Source organism: Chanodichthys erythropterus, chromosome 20 (assembly GCF_024489055.1).
Source record: "Chanodichthys erythropterus isolate Z2021 chromosome 20, ASM2448905v1, whole genome shotgun sequence".
Lineage (NCBI taxonomy): Eukaryota > Metazoa > Chordata > Actinopteri > Cypriniformes > Xenocyprididae > Chanodichthys > Chanodichthys erythropterus.
This window is the reverse complement of record NC_090240.1, coordinates 15,362,309-15,376,978: the sequence shown is the minus strand read 5'-3', so window position 1 is coordinate 15,376,978 and position 14,670 is coordinate 15,362,309. Positions and strand designations below refer to the sequence as shown.

General features: G+C 37.7%; 1 protein-coding gene across 1 annotated transcript in view; it reads right to left on the bottom strand.

Moving 5' to 3' along the window:
* The window catches only part of cntn3a.2 (contactin 3a, tandem duplicate 2), a 101,819-nt gene that overhangs the window by 28,877 nt on the left and 58,272 nt on the right, over positions 1 to 14,670 (bottom strand). The window contains exons 11-14 of the mRNA XM_067370657.1: positions 12,796 to 12,946; positions 9,576 to 9,703; positions 5,681 to 5,850; positions 92 to 209 (exon numbers count right to left, since the gene is read on the bottom strand). Coding sequence (XP_067226758.1) covers positions 92 to 209; positions 5,681 to 5,850; positions 9,576 to 9,703; positions 12,796 to 12,946 — 567 coding nt within the window. The remainder of the gene's footprint in view (positions 1 to 91; positions 210 to 5,680; positions 5,851 to 9,575; positions 9,704 to 12,795; positions 12,947 to 14,670) is intronic.

Sequence of the window (14,670 nt, the reverse complement as noted above, 5' to 3'; positions counted from 1 at the left end):
GGCAGCATTTTTGTCTTTCTATCAGGTTTTCCTTCCAAATCCCTACCCCACATTTGAAGCCTGCCCGAATCCCTGGCCGTCGCTCTCTTACCTTTCACGATTAAAATAGCTGCAGCCGATAAACTCTCGACATCCGTGTCAACCACACAGACGTATTTTCCGGCGTGTTTCAGCTGTATATTCCGTATCATCAAATCTCCAGATGTACTCTAGAGATATAAACAACACACACATACGCATTACTATCCACTCTATCAGCCGAGACTTTAAAGTGACAGGAAGATGGGTGAGTTGTTTGCTATATTCCTCGGCAAGTGATTCAGTAAGTGTAGACACCCTGCTGGGTTTGGGAATGAAAATGTGGCCCAACTCCACAGCTAATGGATGACTTTTGGCAAAGGCTGTTCGCTGCTGTATTTGAAATGTCCGTCATGGACAAACATTCCCTCTGGCCAACCCTTAGGCTCCTTCGGCACCGCACAGAATCCAGCTACCAAACTCACTCGCTAATTGGCTAATTAGAGCTTAATCACATTTAAGAGGTTGTGTGATTGGATTCAGTGTGCCGAAACCCTGTGATACGAAACTGTGCAAGTGATGAATACTAAATCCACGCAAGACAAATGCGTTTGTTAATCTAATAAAGATGAAGAAAGTTGTTCATAAGAGTGGATGTGAACTTTAAAAAAGTACTCAATTACAGGGAACAGATGAAGTACTGTGAAAACAGGTAAAGTAATAAAGATATTTCCACTTATAATCATCATGATACAGGTAATTATCCATACATGGTAAAGTACTCTCTGATAAACTAACTTTTATTCTTTATAATAAAACTAGGGCTGTTAACACTTTGAATCACATTAACTGATATGCTGATTAGCTGCATGTATCTGTATATCCAAAGAAAACACTGAATAAGAACAGAGAACTTTTAAAAACTCAAGACTCCAGCATTTTTGTTCCACTCCATTGCTCTTCATTTACATTTAGATGTTTTTGAATGTATGAATTCATTCATTTATTCACTCATTCAATTAACATGCTATACTGCCATAAAGGATAATCAAACTTGTGTGAATTGTACTGCCATTTAAAAGTTTGGGTTCAGAAAGTGTTTTTTTTTTTTTTTAAATGCTTTATAAATTAATAATTTTATCCAGCAAAGATGCATCAAATTCGACAGTAAAGACATTGATAACGTTACAAAAGATTTCTATTTCAAATTAATGTTGTTCTTTTGAAATGTATTTTCACACACAAAAAAAACAGTACAACTGTTTTCAACATTGAAAATAATAAGAAATATTTCTTGAGCATCAAATCATCATATTAGAATGATTTCTGAAGGATCATGTGAAACTGAAGACTGGAGTAATGATGCTGAAAATTCAGCTTTGCATCACAGGAATAAATTAGATTTATTCCTGTGATACTGTTATTTTAAATTGTAATAATATTTCACAATATTCATGTTTTATTGTAATTTTGTTCAAATAAATGCATCCTTGGTGAGCAGAAGAGACTTCTTTCAAAAACATTTTATCGACGCTAAACTCTTGGTTTGCTATATGGTTTAACAACATTAAATTTGCTTTGTGTGTTAAATTAGGCATTCAAATTTGAATGATAAATTCTGATGGAAGAATTTTCATTTGTGTCACTTTCACATGGAATTTCAGTGCAAAAACTCACCTACTTCGCAACCATTTTGTTGAAATCGACACTAATAAACATGCTAATAAACAGCTCTATCAGTGGGTGCATACAACCCGTAGAGATCTGTGACATCATTTAATACTCTGAAAGAATGTCTGTTTTCTAATTATTTTTTGTAAAAAGTGTATAGGGTCGCTAGGGACCCAAGGTATGTAATAGTGTTTTTTTTTTTATACGCAACAAAAATTCTCATAAGTGCATGTAACAAGGTTAGTAGATATGGGAAGAAGGAGGCGGGAACCGGCGAATGTTCAACAAAACTTTACTTTCGTTTTGTTCTTTGTTTATTTTACATTAATGCCGGCAGACCCTCGCGGACGTCTGCCAGCCACACAAACATAATAAAACATAAAATAAAGTCCAGGCCTGGTCCTCTCTCGTCCTCCACGGTAGTCGCTCCTCTTTTTATGCTCCCGGAGCGCCTCCGTGAGGGACTCAAGGCCGGTGCGCCTCCCAGGTGAAGCTCATTAACACTCGCGCCACCGGCCTCGCGCCATTCCCTCACGGCTCTCGCCCGCCCTGGTCGCCACATACCCCCATCGCCCCTCGCAGGCCGGGGGGTACCCCCGAGACTGCGCTCTACTCCCCCCCGGGGCCTGTCTCGGCGGCCGCAGCACCTGGGGGTAAGGACAGACGAGACGAGAGAAAGGAGACGGAAGCAAGGGGAGCGACAGGACGAGAGAGGGGAGAGATGAAAAAGAAAAAAAAAATTCTTGGTCCGGTTCCCCGACACACTGCCGCTTGGTCCTCAGCCTGCCGAGAGGCTCTTCTTCGCGGTGCCATGTGGTGGCACTGGACGCTCGGTGGACGGCCCGATCCTCGACCGCCTCCTGGCGGCCGGCGATGGCTCCTCCGACTGAGGGCAGCCGGCAGCAAGTCCCCCGTTCCCTGCTCCTCCCCTTTATGGCGGACGGCAGCAGGCTCCGGCCCACAGCGTCCCAGGGGCACGGCCTCGAGCTCTCCGTCCCACCTTTCACTAGGCTCCAGTACCACCGCTTCGGGCAGCCTCTCGCGGTCTTCACTCCCGCGCTGCCCGAACTCCGCAGCACCGCGATCCCCCTCAGCAGCGAGGGCTCTCCGACAGCATGTCCCTCCTTCCTCCCGGGTTTCGGCACCAATGTAACAAGGTTAGTAGATATGAGAAGAAGGAGGCGGGAACCGGCGAACGTTCAACAAAACTTTAATGTAAAATAAACAAAGAACAAAACGAAAGTAATGCCGGCAGACCCTCGCGGACGTCTGCCGGCCACACAAACATAATAAAACATAAAATAAAGTCCAGGCCTGGTCCTCTCTCGTCCTCCACGGTAGTCGCTCCTCCTTTTATGCTCCCGGAGCGCCTCCGTGAGGGACTCAAGGCCGGTGCGCCTCCCAGGTGAAGCTCATTAACACTCGCGCCACCGGCCTCGCGCCGTTCCCTCACTGCTCTCGCCCGCCCTGGTCGCCACAGTGCAATTCACCTTTATTCCTCAAGGTGGCAATATCTGATACACAATGATGATGTGATATTTCACTTATAATTACCAGTGAATGTGATTTCACCAAGTAGAACATGTTCCTGGAACAACATTCCAGTCAGCCAATCAGAGCTGAGTTACAGTTATAGTCGATGTCAAGTTCAGGCTTACAACCAGGGTTAGGTGCTTCTACATCAGTGTTATTCATCTACAGTATCATTTCCCTCTGATTTTAGGGATAATTAAGAGGACTAAGTTTTCAGACAGGAAAATAAAGCAAAATATGTTGATGCTGGAACATGTCTTACTTGGCAAAATCACGGTGACCCATAATTACAGCATGCATAAAACTAAATATGCAAGTATCATCAGCAAAACTTGAAATGGCTCAGTGATTTGCTGCAGAGCAAGTACTGAACGCAATCAAATATTAGTGTCACTGTCACTTGATGGTGGATCTGGTGAAGAAGCTGTCAGCGATAGAAATATTGATTTGGAAGGCGGTGAAAATGATAGTTGAAGATGCTGAATGTACTGGGAAATGAGCTCTGATTGTAAAAAGCATCTGCTCAAACTGAACCCTTACAAGTTACAAAATATGCTTTATTTCATTCTTATGTAAATGTGATTAAAATATCATGAGAGTTTTATACCATTGCGGCAGTTAGAGATCCATCCGTGTTAGATTTAGATCCGATTCACCAAATATGTAATAATGACTGGTGAAACATTCATGCATTTAAGGGTTAATTCCTACTTTATTCCCCCATCTGTCAATAATCTTCAGTTTAATAGAATGGATCCTTTATTGCTATTGCTCATAGACACTGATTCGCTTGGATGTTGATTGTCTGTGCTGCGCTAAAATCTTTGGCATGGACAACTTCACTAATTTAATAAAAAGTGCTTAGATTTCAACTCAATTAAATTACATGAGATAAGATGTGTTCTCTTATCTAAGGGTGAGATTGTGGTTGGCAAACAAGAGGTAAATCTGCAATTTCAGCAGTAAGGACATTAGGCTACAAATTTAGCTTCATTATGGAAATGAGTTCATCCAAGCCGTGGACTTCATGCTGATAATCCTACAAGACGGGTGGCATCAGAGAATTCGTAAGAACTGGAATATAATTACTGAGAAGAATCACTGGCTTAAATGAAGATGAGTGCGTTTCCTACAGTCTGTGTGTGTCCAAATGTCGAAAACCTTCCCATTTTCTGTTCCGATTTATCATGAAATGATCGTAATTATATAAAAGTCAAAAATAATTTTATTTTGCTGCTGCTTCCACAATGCAGAACACAAACTCATTTAATTCCCTAAAATATGCAACCTTATTTGAGGAAGAAATCCTCTTTTTGATGGCTTTGGGGGTGGTGATTAATGAATCTGTTTAAGGATTGCTCAGTTGAGTCATGCACATCCAATATTGACCAGTCAGTCCTCATTAGGGCATTCTCTCAGTCATTACTATTTCCAGAAAGTCGTCATTACATCCCAGAGAAAAGCAATCTGAGATGTGAGATCTGACCATTCAAAAGCCTTATGAGGATATTACACTTGAGATCGTTGAAGGCAAAACTTTGATGGATTGATTTTTGTTCTGTGAAGAGGATGGAAAAGAAGCTCAAAGTGAACGAAGTGGGCTGCTAAGCAGTGGAAGCAGCAGCTTAAAACTCAAAAGGAGAGTGATAAATTGATCCCTGCCAACTCTTCCACATTTTTAACAGTAGGTCTGGCTCATAGCACAATAGAAGCATTATACAGTAAACTGCTGGATGTATCTGTTCAGAATCAGACTTTTGTTGAGTATAAAGAGAATAATAAATTCATTCATTGTAAGAGCTATATGGTACCGAGACGTTAAAGGTGCACTCAGTATTTTTCCTCATTATTAAGGATTTACACAAAGAAATTAAACAGTACTTTTGATAAATCTGTTTAAAATCATGTGCATTCACATAGAGTATGATGCAGACTTCAGTCATTTCAGCATCCATCAATTATGGAATATTGCAGTACTTAATATAAATGATTTTTCTGTACACATATACATGTTTTAATTCATGTGCCCTTGTAAGCAAAATGACTTCCCCTCTCTCTTGCAGCGACATCTCATCTCTTCTCTGATTATGTGCCGGGACAACCTGTCACTCACATGAGATCGACCAATAGTAAAGCACAACCATCCAATCAATTTCTGACAGACAAAATCAAGTCCCGTCCTACATTTTTTCACAAATATGTGCCACAAGAGGGAAGAAAAGACTATTGCGAATTCCATTTCATGCTGACTTTGAATTAAAATTAGTCCAAGACAGCTGCCATAAACAAAAACAACAACAAAAAAAAAATAAATAAATAAAAATAAGTGTACCTTTAAGAAACTGTTTGGCTGAAATGCTTGATATTTGTTGAAAATCTTTCCACAGTTTTATGACACATTAAACATTACACAGAATAGAATACAGATAGAGAGCGTATCTAATAAAATATGACTTACCCCACCCACATGCTCATAATGTTGATCCAGTTTATTGAGGAGCTGCCCATTGAAGGCCCAGGAGAATGAAACATCCAGAGCAGGGTCACAGGAGATCTGGCAGGGCAGCACAATGCTCTCTCCGACGATGATCTCCATGTCCACCGGACCCTGGCTGATTTGTGTGGGATCTGCTCAAAATCACACTCAGCTTTACTCAATGGCCAGTCAATAAGGTTGATTCATTTGAATAAAAAATTTGTGTTATAAGGAAAACATTTTTGCAAAACCTGAAATACGTTGCTCTATGCACAAGCCTGGAACCACACCAACCAACTCAAAGATTCACATTAAAGATAGTATTTGAAAATACGAAACAGACAAAGGTACTAGACTGTGTCCTTATCAGTGAATGAACTACTAATCCCATGAGGAAGCACTGTGATGGACTTCTGCAGAAGCATATTAACAACCGTGGAGCTCATAGTAGGTCTTCAAAGGTTTATACATTATTGCTAAAAACCCATTTCTCTATGAAGAAAATGAATGGGATTTTTACTCTCACCCACCAGGTATAGGACACTAAAGCTTTATCTTCTGTTTTACTGTGCTTAGTAGTCTCTCACTCTCTATTTTTGATGTAGACTTTTTTTAATACCATGGCAGAAGCAAAAAGATACTGTAACTAAACACGAACAAGGCAAATTGAAAACAACAATGATATTGATGCTCTTGTGTTTTTTAAATGCTAGAATATTTTTAGAGTATAAATATTCTACTTTTATGGATAACAGAGGGTTTTAAAGAGATTTGGAGTTTTGATGGAAAAATATGTAGTTTTTGGTGAAAATTTTCCATTTTCTGAGAATTTTGGATAATGTGTGTTTTTAAAAAAAAAATGTATTGGTGACCTTTTAAATAAGGTAAAATAAAGTTTTGTTAAAACTCAAAAACACACACTCTCTCTCTCTCTCTCTCTCTCTCTCTCTCTCTCTATATATATATATAGGGCCTAAAATGAATACTCGCCAAGAGCCAAATGTGAGTAAAAATCGGTGTTGCCGAGAATATGAAAAGGTGTCACTCACCAGTTGGCCGGTAACATTTTTACGAATTCTAACAATGCATAAATGTGAACGACGCTCGGGACAGTGCTGCATCGAAACAAAAGTTTAAACCTTGACAATTTAAATAATCAAGCGCAAGAAGACGCGACAAGGAGCTCATTTTGTTACTTGCTGTGTGGAAAGTTTTGTGTGTCTACACATCTGAAGTGCGTGCCCTGAAAGCTGCGTCTCAGACAGAGCGAGAATACTGAATTGAGCTCTTTCATGTGTTCTTATACTTAAGAGGACAAATTCACACAAAATTATGATTAAAAAATAGCTAGTATCCTAGTAAACATAGTCGGTTATGTCTTAAAGGTGCAATATGTAAGATTTCTGTACGCTAAAGGTCGCTAGAGGCTAGTTTAAAACAAAGGCGTAGCTTGATGACGCCAAGTTTGAGCACAGAATCTTGGGACATGTGGTCTTCACATCACAGCCAGTGGAAAATAATCGGGATAGGACTCGGGAAGAAATCATGTTCATGGATGTGATTATTAACACGTGTGAAGCAGAGCAGGAGCGAGTGTTGTGGAGCTGAACGAGGAGCTGGAGCGATTGATCAACACACGCCTCCCGAGCAGCGGGACTTTTATTATGACACAGTCGCCGGCGCCGCTTCCTCTTTTCCGGTCATGAGTATGAGGAAACACAGCTCTGTTTATCATATTAGATACATTTGAGAGTGTTGAAAATGATGTTATAACGTTACTCTGTGCGTTCGCTCGGCGGCTGCTGTGAGACACTGTTACACACTGCAGTAAGATCGATTTTACAATTTTGGTGTCATTTCTGCCTGTTTTTCTAAAAAACAGACTCACAGCTGGTTCTGCCAAAAAGTTAGTTTTAGGCCCTGTGTGTATAATAATAATAATAATTATATATATATATATATATATACACACACACACACTTTTTTTTTACATTATTACAAAAAGACCAGGAACATGCATCAAGAAAATAAATAGTGTCAGTTTTGTTTTGTATTTTTTCAGGGTTAGGTTTAAAAAAATATTTTATTTTATTTATTTATTTTTGGGGGTATTGGGGGTATGTTTTTATGGCGTGATGAATTGTTATTTCAAACAATCAAGGACAATTTAATTTCTATTTAATTGATATAACCCCTTTAACTACATCAATGTTTTTACAAGTGGACAATTGTTTCCTTTCCGATTCATATTCAAATCTGCTGGGGTGGAGTTTGCTGTAAAAGACTCTGATGTAGTAATCTCAGCAAAACCCAGAGTGCAAATGCAGCATTCTATATTTTTCTCTCTAAATTGTGCACGCTCAACCTATAACCTACACCCTCACACACTCCATTAGTGTAATCCAGGGTAATTGCAATGCCATAAGCGGAGCGTGAAAATGGGTAATTACAACAACACACAAAAAGCCACTGTATCCCATCCCTGTTGAGTTGAGCTGGGAAGAAAAAAAAACCCTGCCGGTTGGAGAGCTGAACCGCTCAACCCATCGCATTATACTAGAGCAGCATGTAAGCCCCAGAAAGCAATCAAACAACTTTTCTGTCAGAATGCATTATAAAAACATTATAAATAAAGTCCATGTGCAGGACAGCTTTGTATTTACTCTTTCAGCTGAATTTATTTGTTGTTTTGTTGAAAATTCCAGGTTAGGATAGATTAGGATAGGATAGTTCACCCAAAAAATGAAAATTCATTGAGCATTTACCCTCATGTTGTCCCAACTCGTTTGATTTCCTTTATTCAGTCACACAACTGATGCCGTAAGTCACAAGACAGTGACCTAACGGTTGAGAAGAAAGTTTCAGATCAAATGTAGTACCTACTCAGGGCTTGACATTAACCTTGTTGCTAGTGGCTAGTGTTTTTCCAAAGTTACTATCCATTCAGCATTTTCACTGGCCACAATATTGACATTAAAACCATGGGAGAAATCTGCCATATAGATGTTTTTAATATTATCTTATAATTTGGCAGCATGTATATTAGGCTGCTGTCACTTTAAGACCTGATGCATGGATCCATTATACTGTTACAACATGCACTTTCTTTCTTAACTCTTTATGTTCACTTAAAACATAACTGATCTGCATTTTGACATTATTTTGTGTGTATTTGACTTTTTAAGCACAATAAGCAGCGAACAAGAACTTAATTTAGTACTGAGAGGCGGCTTTATGTGCGCACATTTGGGTGTGAGCGCAAAATCTGCGGGAATGAATAAAATGATGCACGATACGCGCAATCCCAAACTGAAATTCAAGCCCTGTAACAGCTTGTGTATTTGTTCTGCAGAAAATTAGTACTGGAAGCGTTTCAGTATCGATATGTATGGAAAAAAATCTATATTTTTGACAACACCACATTGTACTTAGTTTATTATTTCAGATGCTTTTTAAAAATACAACAATTAAAAAATGTATATATTTTCTATAAAATTCAATCTGCCAAAGTGGCAAGTGGGAGTGACTGTGCCACTGTTGAAATCCACCCGTATTTGGCGGGATGGCGGCTGTTAATGTCAAGCCCTGTCTCCACTATACAGTATGCAACATTTGCAACAACAAGAGGATGAGTAAATGACGACAGAATTTTCATTTCTAGGTGAACTATCCCTTTAAGAAACTGTCATGGTTTTGATTAATCGTGCAGCCATACCAAGAACACAGTTGCCTGAAACTGTGAAGCCCCCAGAGTTTGCAGACAAATCACCACTTCCCACATACATTCCCACAGCTGAATGACACTCTAAAATGACTTGTATCTGCAGGAAAAGCAAGGATGAAGCCCAAACTGTAATACTGTTACAGTAATCCTTACCTGTGACCAGCAGTCTTCCTGTAGTGCTGGCCGCGCCAAACTGGTTTCTAGCCAAGCATGCATAGTTTCCCCCGTCCATCTTGGTCACATTCGTAATTCTAAGTGTTCCATCTGGGAGAAAAGTTATCCTAAAGGAGAGAACCACAATCCTCTCAAATCAAATTGGTTAACTCGTAATGGAGCTACATTCTGAGCATAAATGTGTTTTATCTTTTGGGAACAGTAGAAATGCGTTTAAAATGTATAAATGTGTTTCTTTTGAATGGAACATAAATCTTTGTCCAGTGGACACTCTCCATGGCTCTGTGCATACAGCTGCCCGAGAGCCGATGAAGCTGAAGAATGTGTGTTCACACGAAACGTAAAGCCGACCAGCTATAACAGTCGGCTGCATCGCTCAATCTACTGCCCCATTATTTGAATTATATTTCCTTCCAACCTTTCATGACTATTTCTACAATTACAACATACTCTTAATCTAAATAAAGTAAAATAAAGTAAAATACAAACCTTATTTTCATCATGTGCATGTTAAGTGCCTATCATTTGAAGTGCTTTCAGTTTGATTTAATTGCCTGTAAGTGCCATCTATGGCACTTTAACCCTTTAGTAAGAACTATGTATAATGTGTAGTTTACATCTACACACTAATATTTACAAAATTTACAACAATAAATATTTTCAGTGATTTCAAGGTATATTTTTTTGGATGTACAGTACAGTCCAAAAGTTTGGAACCACTAAGATTTTTAATGTTTTTAAAAGAAGTTTCGTCTGCTCACCAAGGCTACATTTATTTAATTAAAAATACAGTAAAAAAACAGTAATATTGTGAAATATTATTACAATTTAAAATAACTGTGTACTATTTAAATATATTTGACAAAGTAATTTATTCCTGTGATCAAAGCTGAATTTTCAGCATCATTACTCCAGTCTTCAGTGTCACATGATCCTTCAGAAATCATTCTAATATGCTGATCTGCTGCTCAAGAAACATTTATGATTATTTTCAATGTTGAAAATCTGAAACACAAAGCTTCTGTAGCATTATATATACATTACCGTTCAAAAGTTTGGGGTCAGTAAGAATTTGTATTTTTATTTTTTGAAAAGAAATTAAAGAAATTAATACTTTTATTCAGCAAGGATGCATTAAATCAATCAAAAGTGGCAGTAAAGACTTTTATAATGTTACAAAAGATTAGATTTCAGATAAACACTGTTCTTTTGAACTTTCTATTCATCAAATAATCCTGAAAAATATTTCAGTATTTTGTACAAATATTTTGTACAATTGTACACATTAAATGTTTCTTGAGCAGCAGATCATCATATTAGAATGATTTCTGAAGGATCATGTGACACTGAAGACTGGAGTAACGATGCTGAAAATTCAGCTTTGATCACAGGAATAAATTACTTTGTCAAATATATTCAAATAGAAAACAGTTATTTTAAATTGTAATAATATTTCACAATATTACTGTTTTTTTTTACTGTATTTTTAATTAAATAAATGTAGCCTTGGTGAGCAGACGAAACTTCTTTTAAAAACATTAAAAATCTTAGTGGTTCCAAACTTTTGGACTGTACTGTACATGTAGTTAAACTACAATATATAGTTAAATTAGTAATAAAACTTGACTGAAATAGAAGAATGATTGTTTTTAATTATTATTATTATTTTTTAAATATGTAATGGAAATTCATTAAACTATCTAGTTGAATACAGATTTTGGCTCATCAGCTGATCAATATATTTTAATAGAAAAGGCTATAACATATTTAAAATAATTAAATGTCGGTAATTTGACTTAAACATACACTACCAGTCAAAATTTTGGGGTCGGTAAGATTTATTAATGCTTTTGAAAGAAGTCTGTTATTGCTCTCCAAGGCTGCATTTACTTGATTAAATATACATTAAAACAGTAATATTGTGAAATATTATTAAAATTTTAAATAACTTTATTTTAATAATTTTATTTATTTATTTATTTTTTTTTTTTTCTTGTGATGTTAAAGCTGAAATCATTCTAATATGATTGTTTGCTGCTCAAGTAACATTTCTGATTATTACAATGTTGAAAGCAGTTGTGTGGCCTAATATTTTTGTGGAAATTGTGATGAAAAGAACATCCAAAAGAAGAGCATTTGTTTGGAATATCAAACTACTGTAGGCTATATGTAAAATAATTTGCTCAATTAATCAATTTATTGCGTCTTTGCAATAAATAGTATTAATTTCTTTAAAAAAAAAAAAAAATCGTACAGACCCCAAATTTTGAACTGTAGTGAATATTATTCCTGAGAGTTTAAGAAATTAGCACCATACACATAAAAAAAGACAAATAAGCAATGCTAATATATAATGAGGCAATTATTTTGTTAAAATATTACTATGATGAGTGCTATTATGTTTCTCTTGTTTCCCAGCATTTTTCTAATGTTACAATCATCCCTGTAATGCTAACTTCTTTTATTAAATAAAAAAAAAGAAAAATATGCTCAAAGCTTTCTCAATGTAAAAATGTAATGGTACTCATTTCTGATGGCACATAGATGTATAGCAGCGTGTGATTTCTGTAGAAAAACATGTAAAAGATTGTACATCTGCCCTTGCTCTCCCCTATCTATCAATAGCGGTTCACAATACATCCTCCGGAGTACCAGATAGCAAATGCCGGTAACCAAGTACTGGAATGTTAATGTCCTAAAGCACAATTCCCCGGCAATGCGCTTACAGTTAAATTGGACTGCGGATGTGTCACAGAATGCTCTCAAAAACAAACAACTGTGGCTTAATGCAAATCTATTGTTTTCTGACAATAGTTCTCCACCCTTGACAGCATTCGTCCCATACTATTTAATCCAACTTCATTATAAAAAGAGCCAAGCTTGCGATCCGCTGTGCTTCCTCAAGTGGCCTCCTACCAGGAATCATTTCATACTTGACAGACTCAACCCAAAATGCAGAGCGACCTCCTGCCGGCCAGGCTTAATGGCCTGCTTCATAATTCATGAGTGTTATGGTCAGTGAGCTGCCACAATTGGCAATGCAGCTTCCTTTTGATAACTGTTAAGTTGCAGCCTGCACAGAGAAAGTGTGAACATAGCAGAGCCCCTGGGGTGAAGCCTTGTATGAATAGATGGTCAGAAGGAAGGAATACGAGGAATTAAGGGAAAGAAAAAGGAGAAAAAAAGATTGCATCCATACCTCTCAGTGCTCTGCAGCGGTTCGTTGCCTTTCCTCCACAGGCTGACGGCTATGGGAAAGGCCTGCGGCCTGCACTCCATGGTGACTGTGCTGCCTGTCTTGGCTTTAAGCAGAGCTCTCAGAGGGCTTCTGGAAAAGTCCGGGGGTGAGGCTGTGGAAAAACACAGGGCCAAGAGAGTCAAACTGCTGCCTCAGGCATGGGTGCCCTGTGCACATAACTGTAAATGAACAGCACGGCCGAAAGCAGTGTTGTGTGTGTGTGTGCTCTGCTGATCTAGGACCACTTAAGCATTTTCTCTTCAAGAAACAGTTCAATGAAAATTCTGGAGGGACTTCGCTTGCACGCTCTCTGTGTTGTTTTAGCGATTCACTAAAGGAATTATGCAAATCAGGTAAGAAAATTAGTGATGAATGCAATTTGCATGGTGCAGTTCCTCATTATGCTGTGTGGTTCTGAGCTCTAGTTTTTTTCTCCCACAATCTGGCCAATTCTTTATTGGGAGAGTCCAAAAAATCTGCAAAGACCTTAATTTTGGAATACAATATTTCCCATTATTTGACATCTTTTAGAATAAATAATACAACTTCCACATCATTGCATTCTGTTTTTATTCACAATTTGTACAGTGTCCAAACTTTTTTGGAATCGGATTTGTATATATCATTTTATCTTACCACTAAGAGTTCTCCTAAATAGCAGTAAAAGTTCTTAGCTAAGAGTTTTCTCTTAAAACCTATTCACAAAGCTGCTGAGACAAACTTTTACTAAGGAATAGACTGAAGTCTTAAGCTAAGAGAAAGGGCGGGGATGACCTTGTTGCTATGGAGAATACACACAATTCCAGTATTAAAATAAAGGTTTTAAAATACAAATGTTGCCCTATTCAAATAAATACTTTAAAAAAAAAAATGTTGCCATAGTCAAAATAAAATGTTGCCATAAAGGTTTTAAAATGTAGGCAAAGTGTCACTAATTAAACTAGTATATACAGTTAATTGTCCACCTCTTGGATGTCTTCATCTCAAGAGAATGCAGAATTCAAGCAACAAATTATGTTTTATAAACAAAGTTTTGGAGAAACACATTCAAACAGTCTTTCTAATTAGCTCGAGAGGAGTAATATATACACAGACGAGAGCCGACGAGAGCTTATAGTTTTTTTGACAGTTTTCTGTATCCCTCCACCACACTGCTCCTCACTGTCGGCTGGGGATATGGGGAGAACTGTGGATTTGGGCTAAATTCCAAGCTCGGAGCCCTCAATCTTCAAACACAAAATACGCTTAATGTATATTTTATTACTCTATTCAATCATTTGTAAGTGTGAACTCATGAAAACCATTGCCACAGGTAATCAGACAATATTTATTTATTTGTTATTTGGCGTCTCATCATAGATTCAAATCTATACATCAAAATGTATTGCATTTATGAAGAAAAAGTTGAGCACCCAAGGCTCGATCGCTATTGCCTCAATGGTGTTCAGTGTCTTTGGGTGGATTAGGACTGTTTGTGATTTAGTCTTAGTGATTTAGGAGTCCTCTTGACTAACGTTTCACAGATTTAGGAGCTACTTTTAGCACTAAAATGCTTTGTGAAATACTCTTAGAGCAAAAATTTAGGCCTGACACACCAATTATTTTTAAGAGGTTCTCCTAAATCGGCAAGTTAGGAGCTACTCTTAGCTACGTTTTGTGAATACGGCCCCAGGTCTTTAGCAGGTCTTAAATTAGGTAAATACAACTTAGATAAACAACACCACATGACATATTACACAGTACCATTATTTATTTAACAAAAATAAAGCCAAAATGGAAAAGCCATATGTGACAAATGAACTACACCCTGTGATTCAATTGCTTGTAGAGCTACTT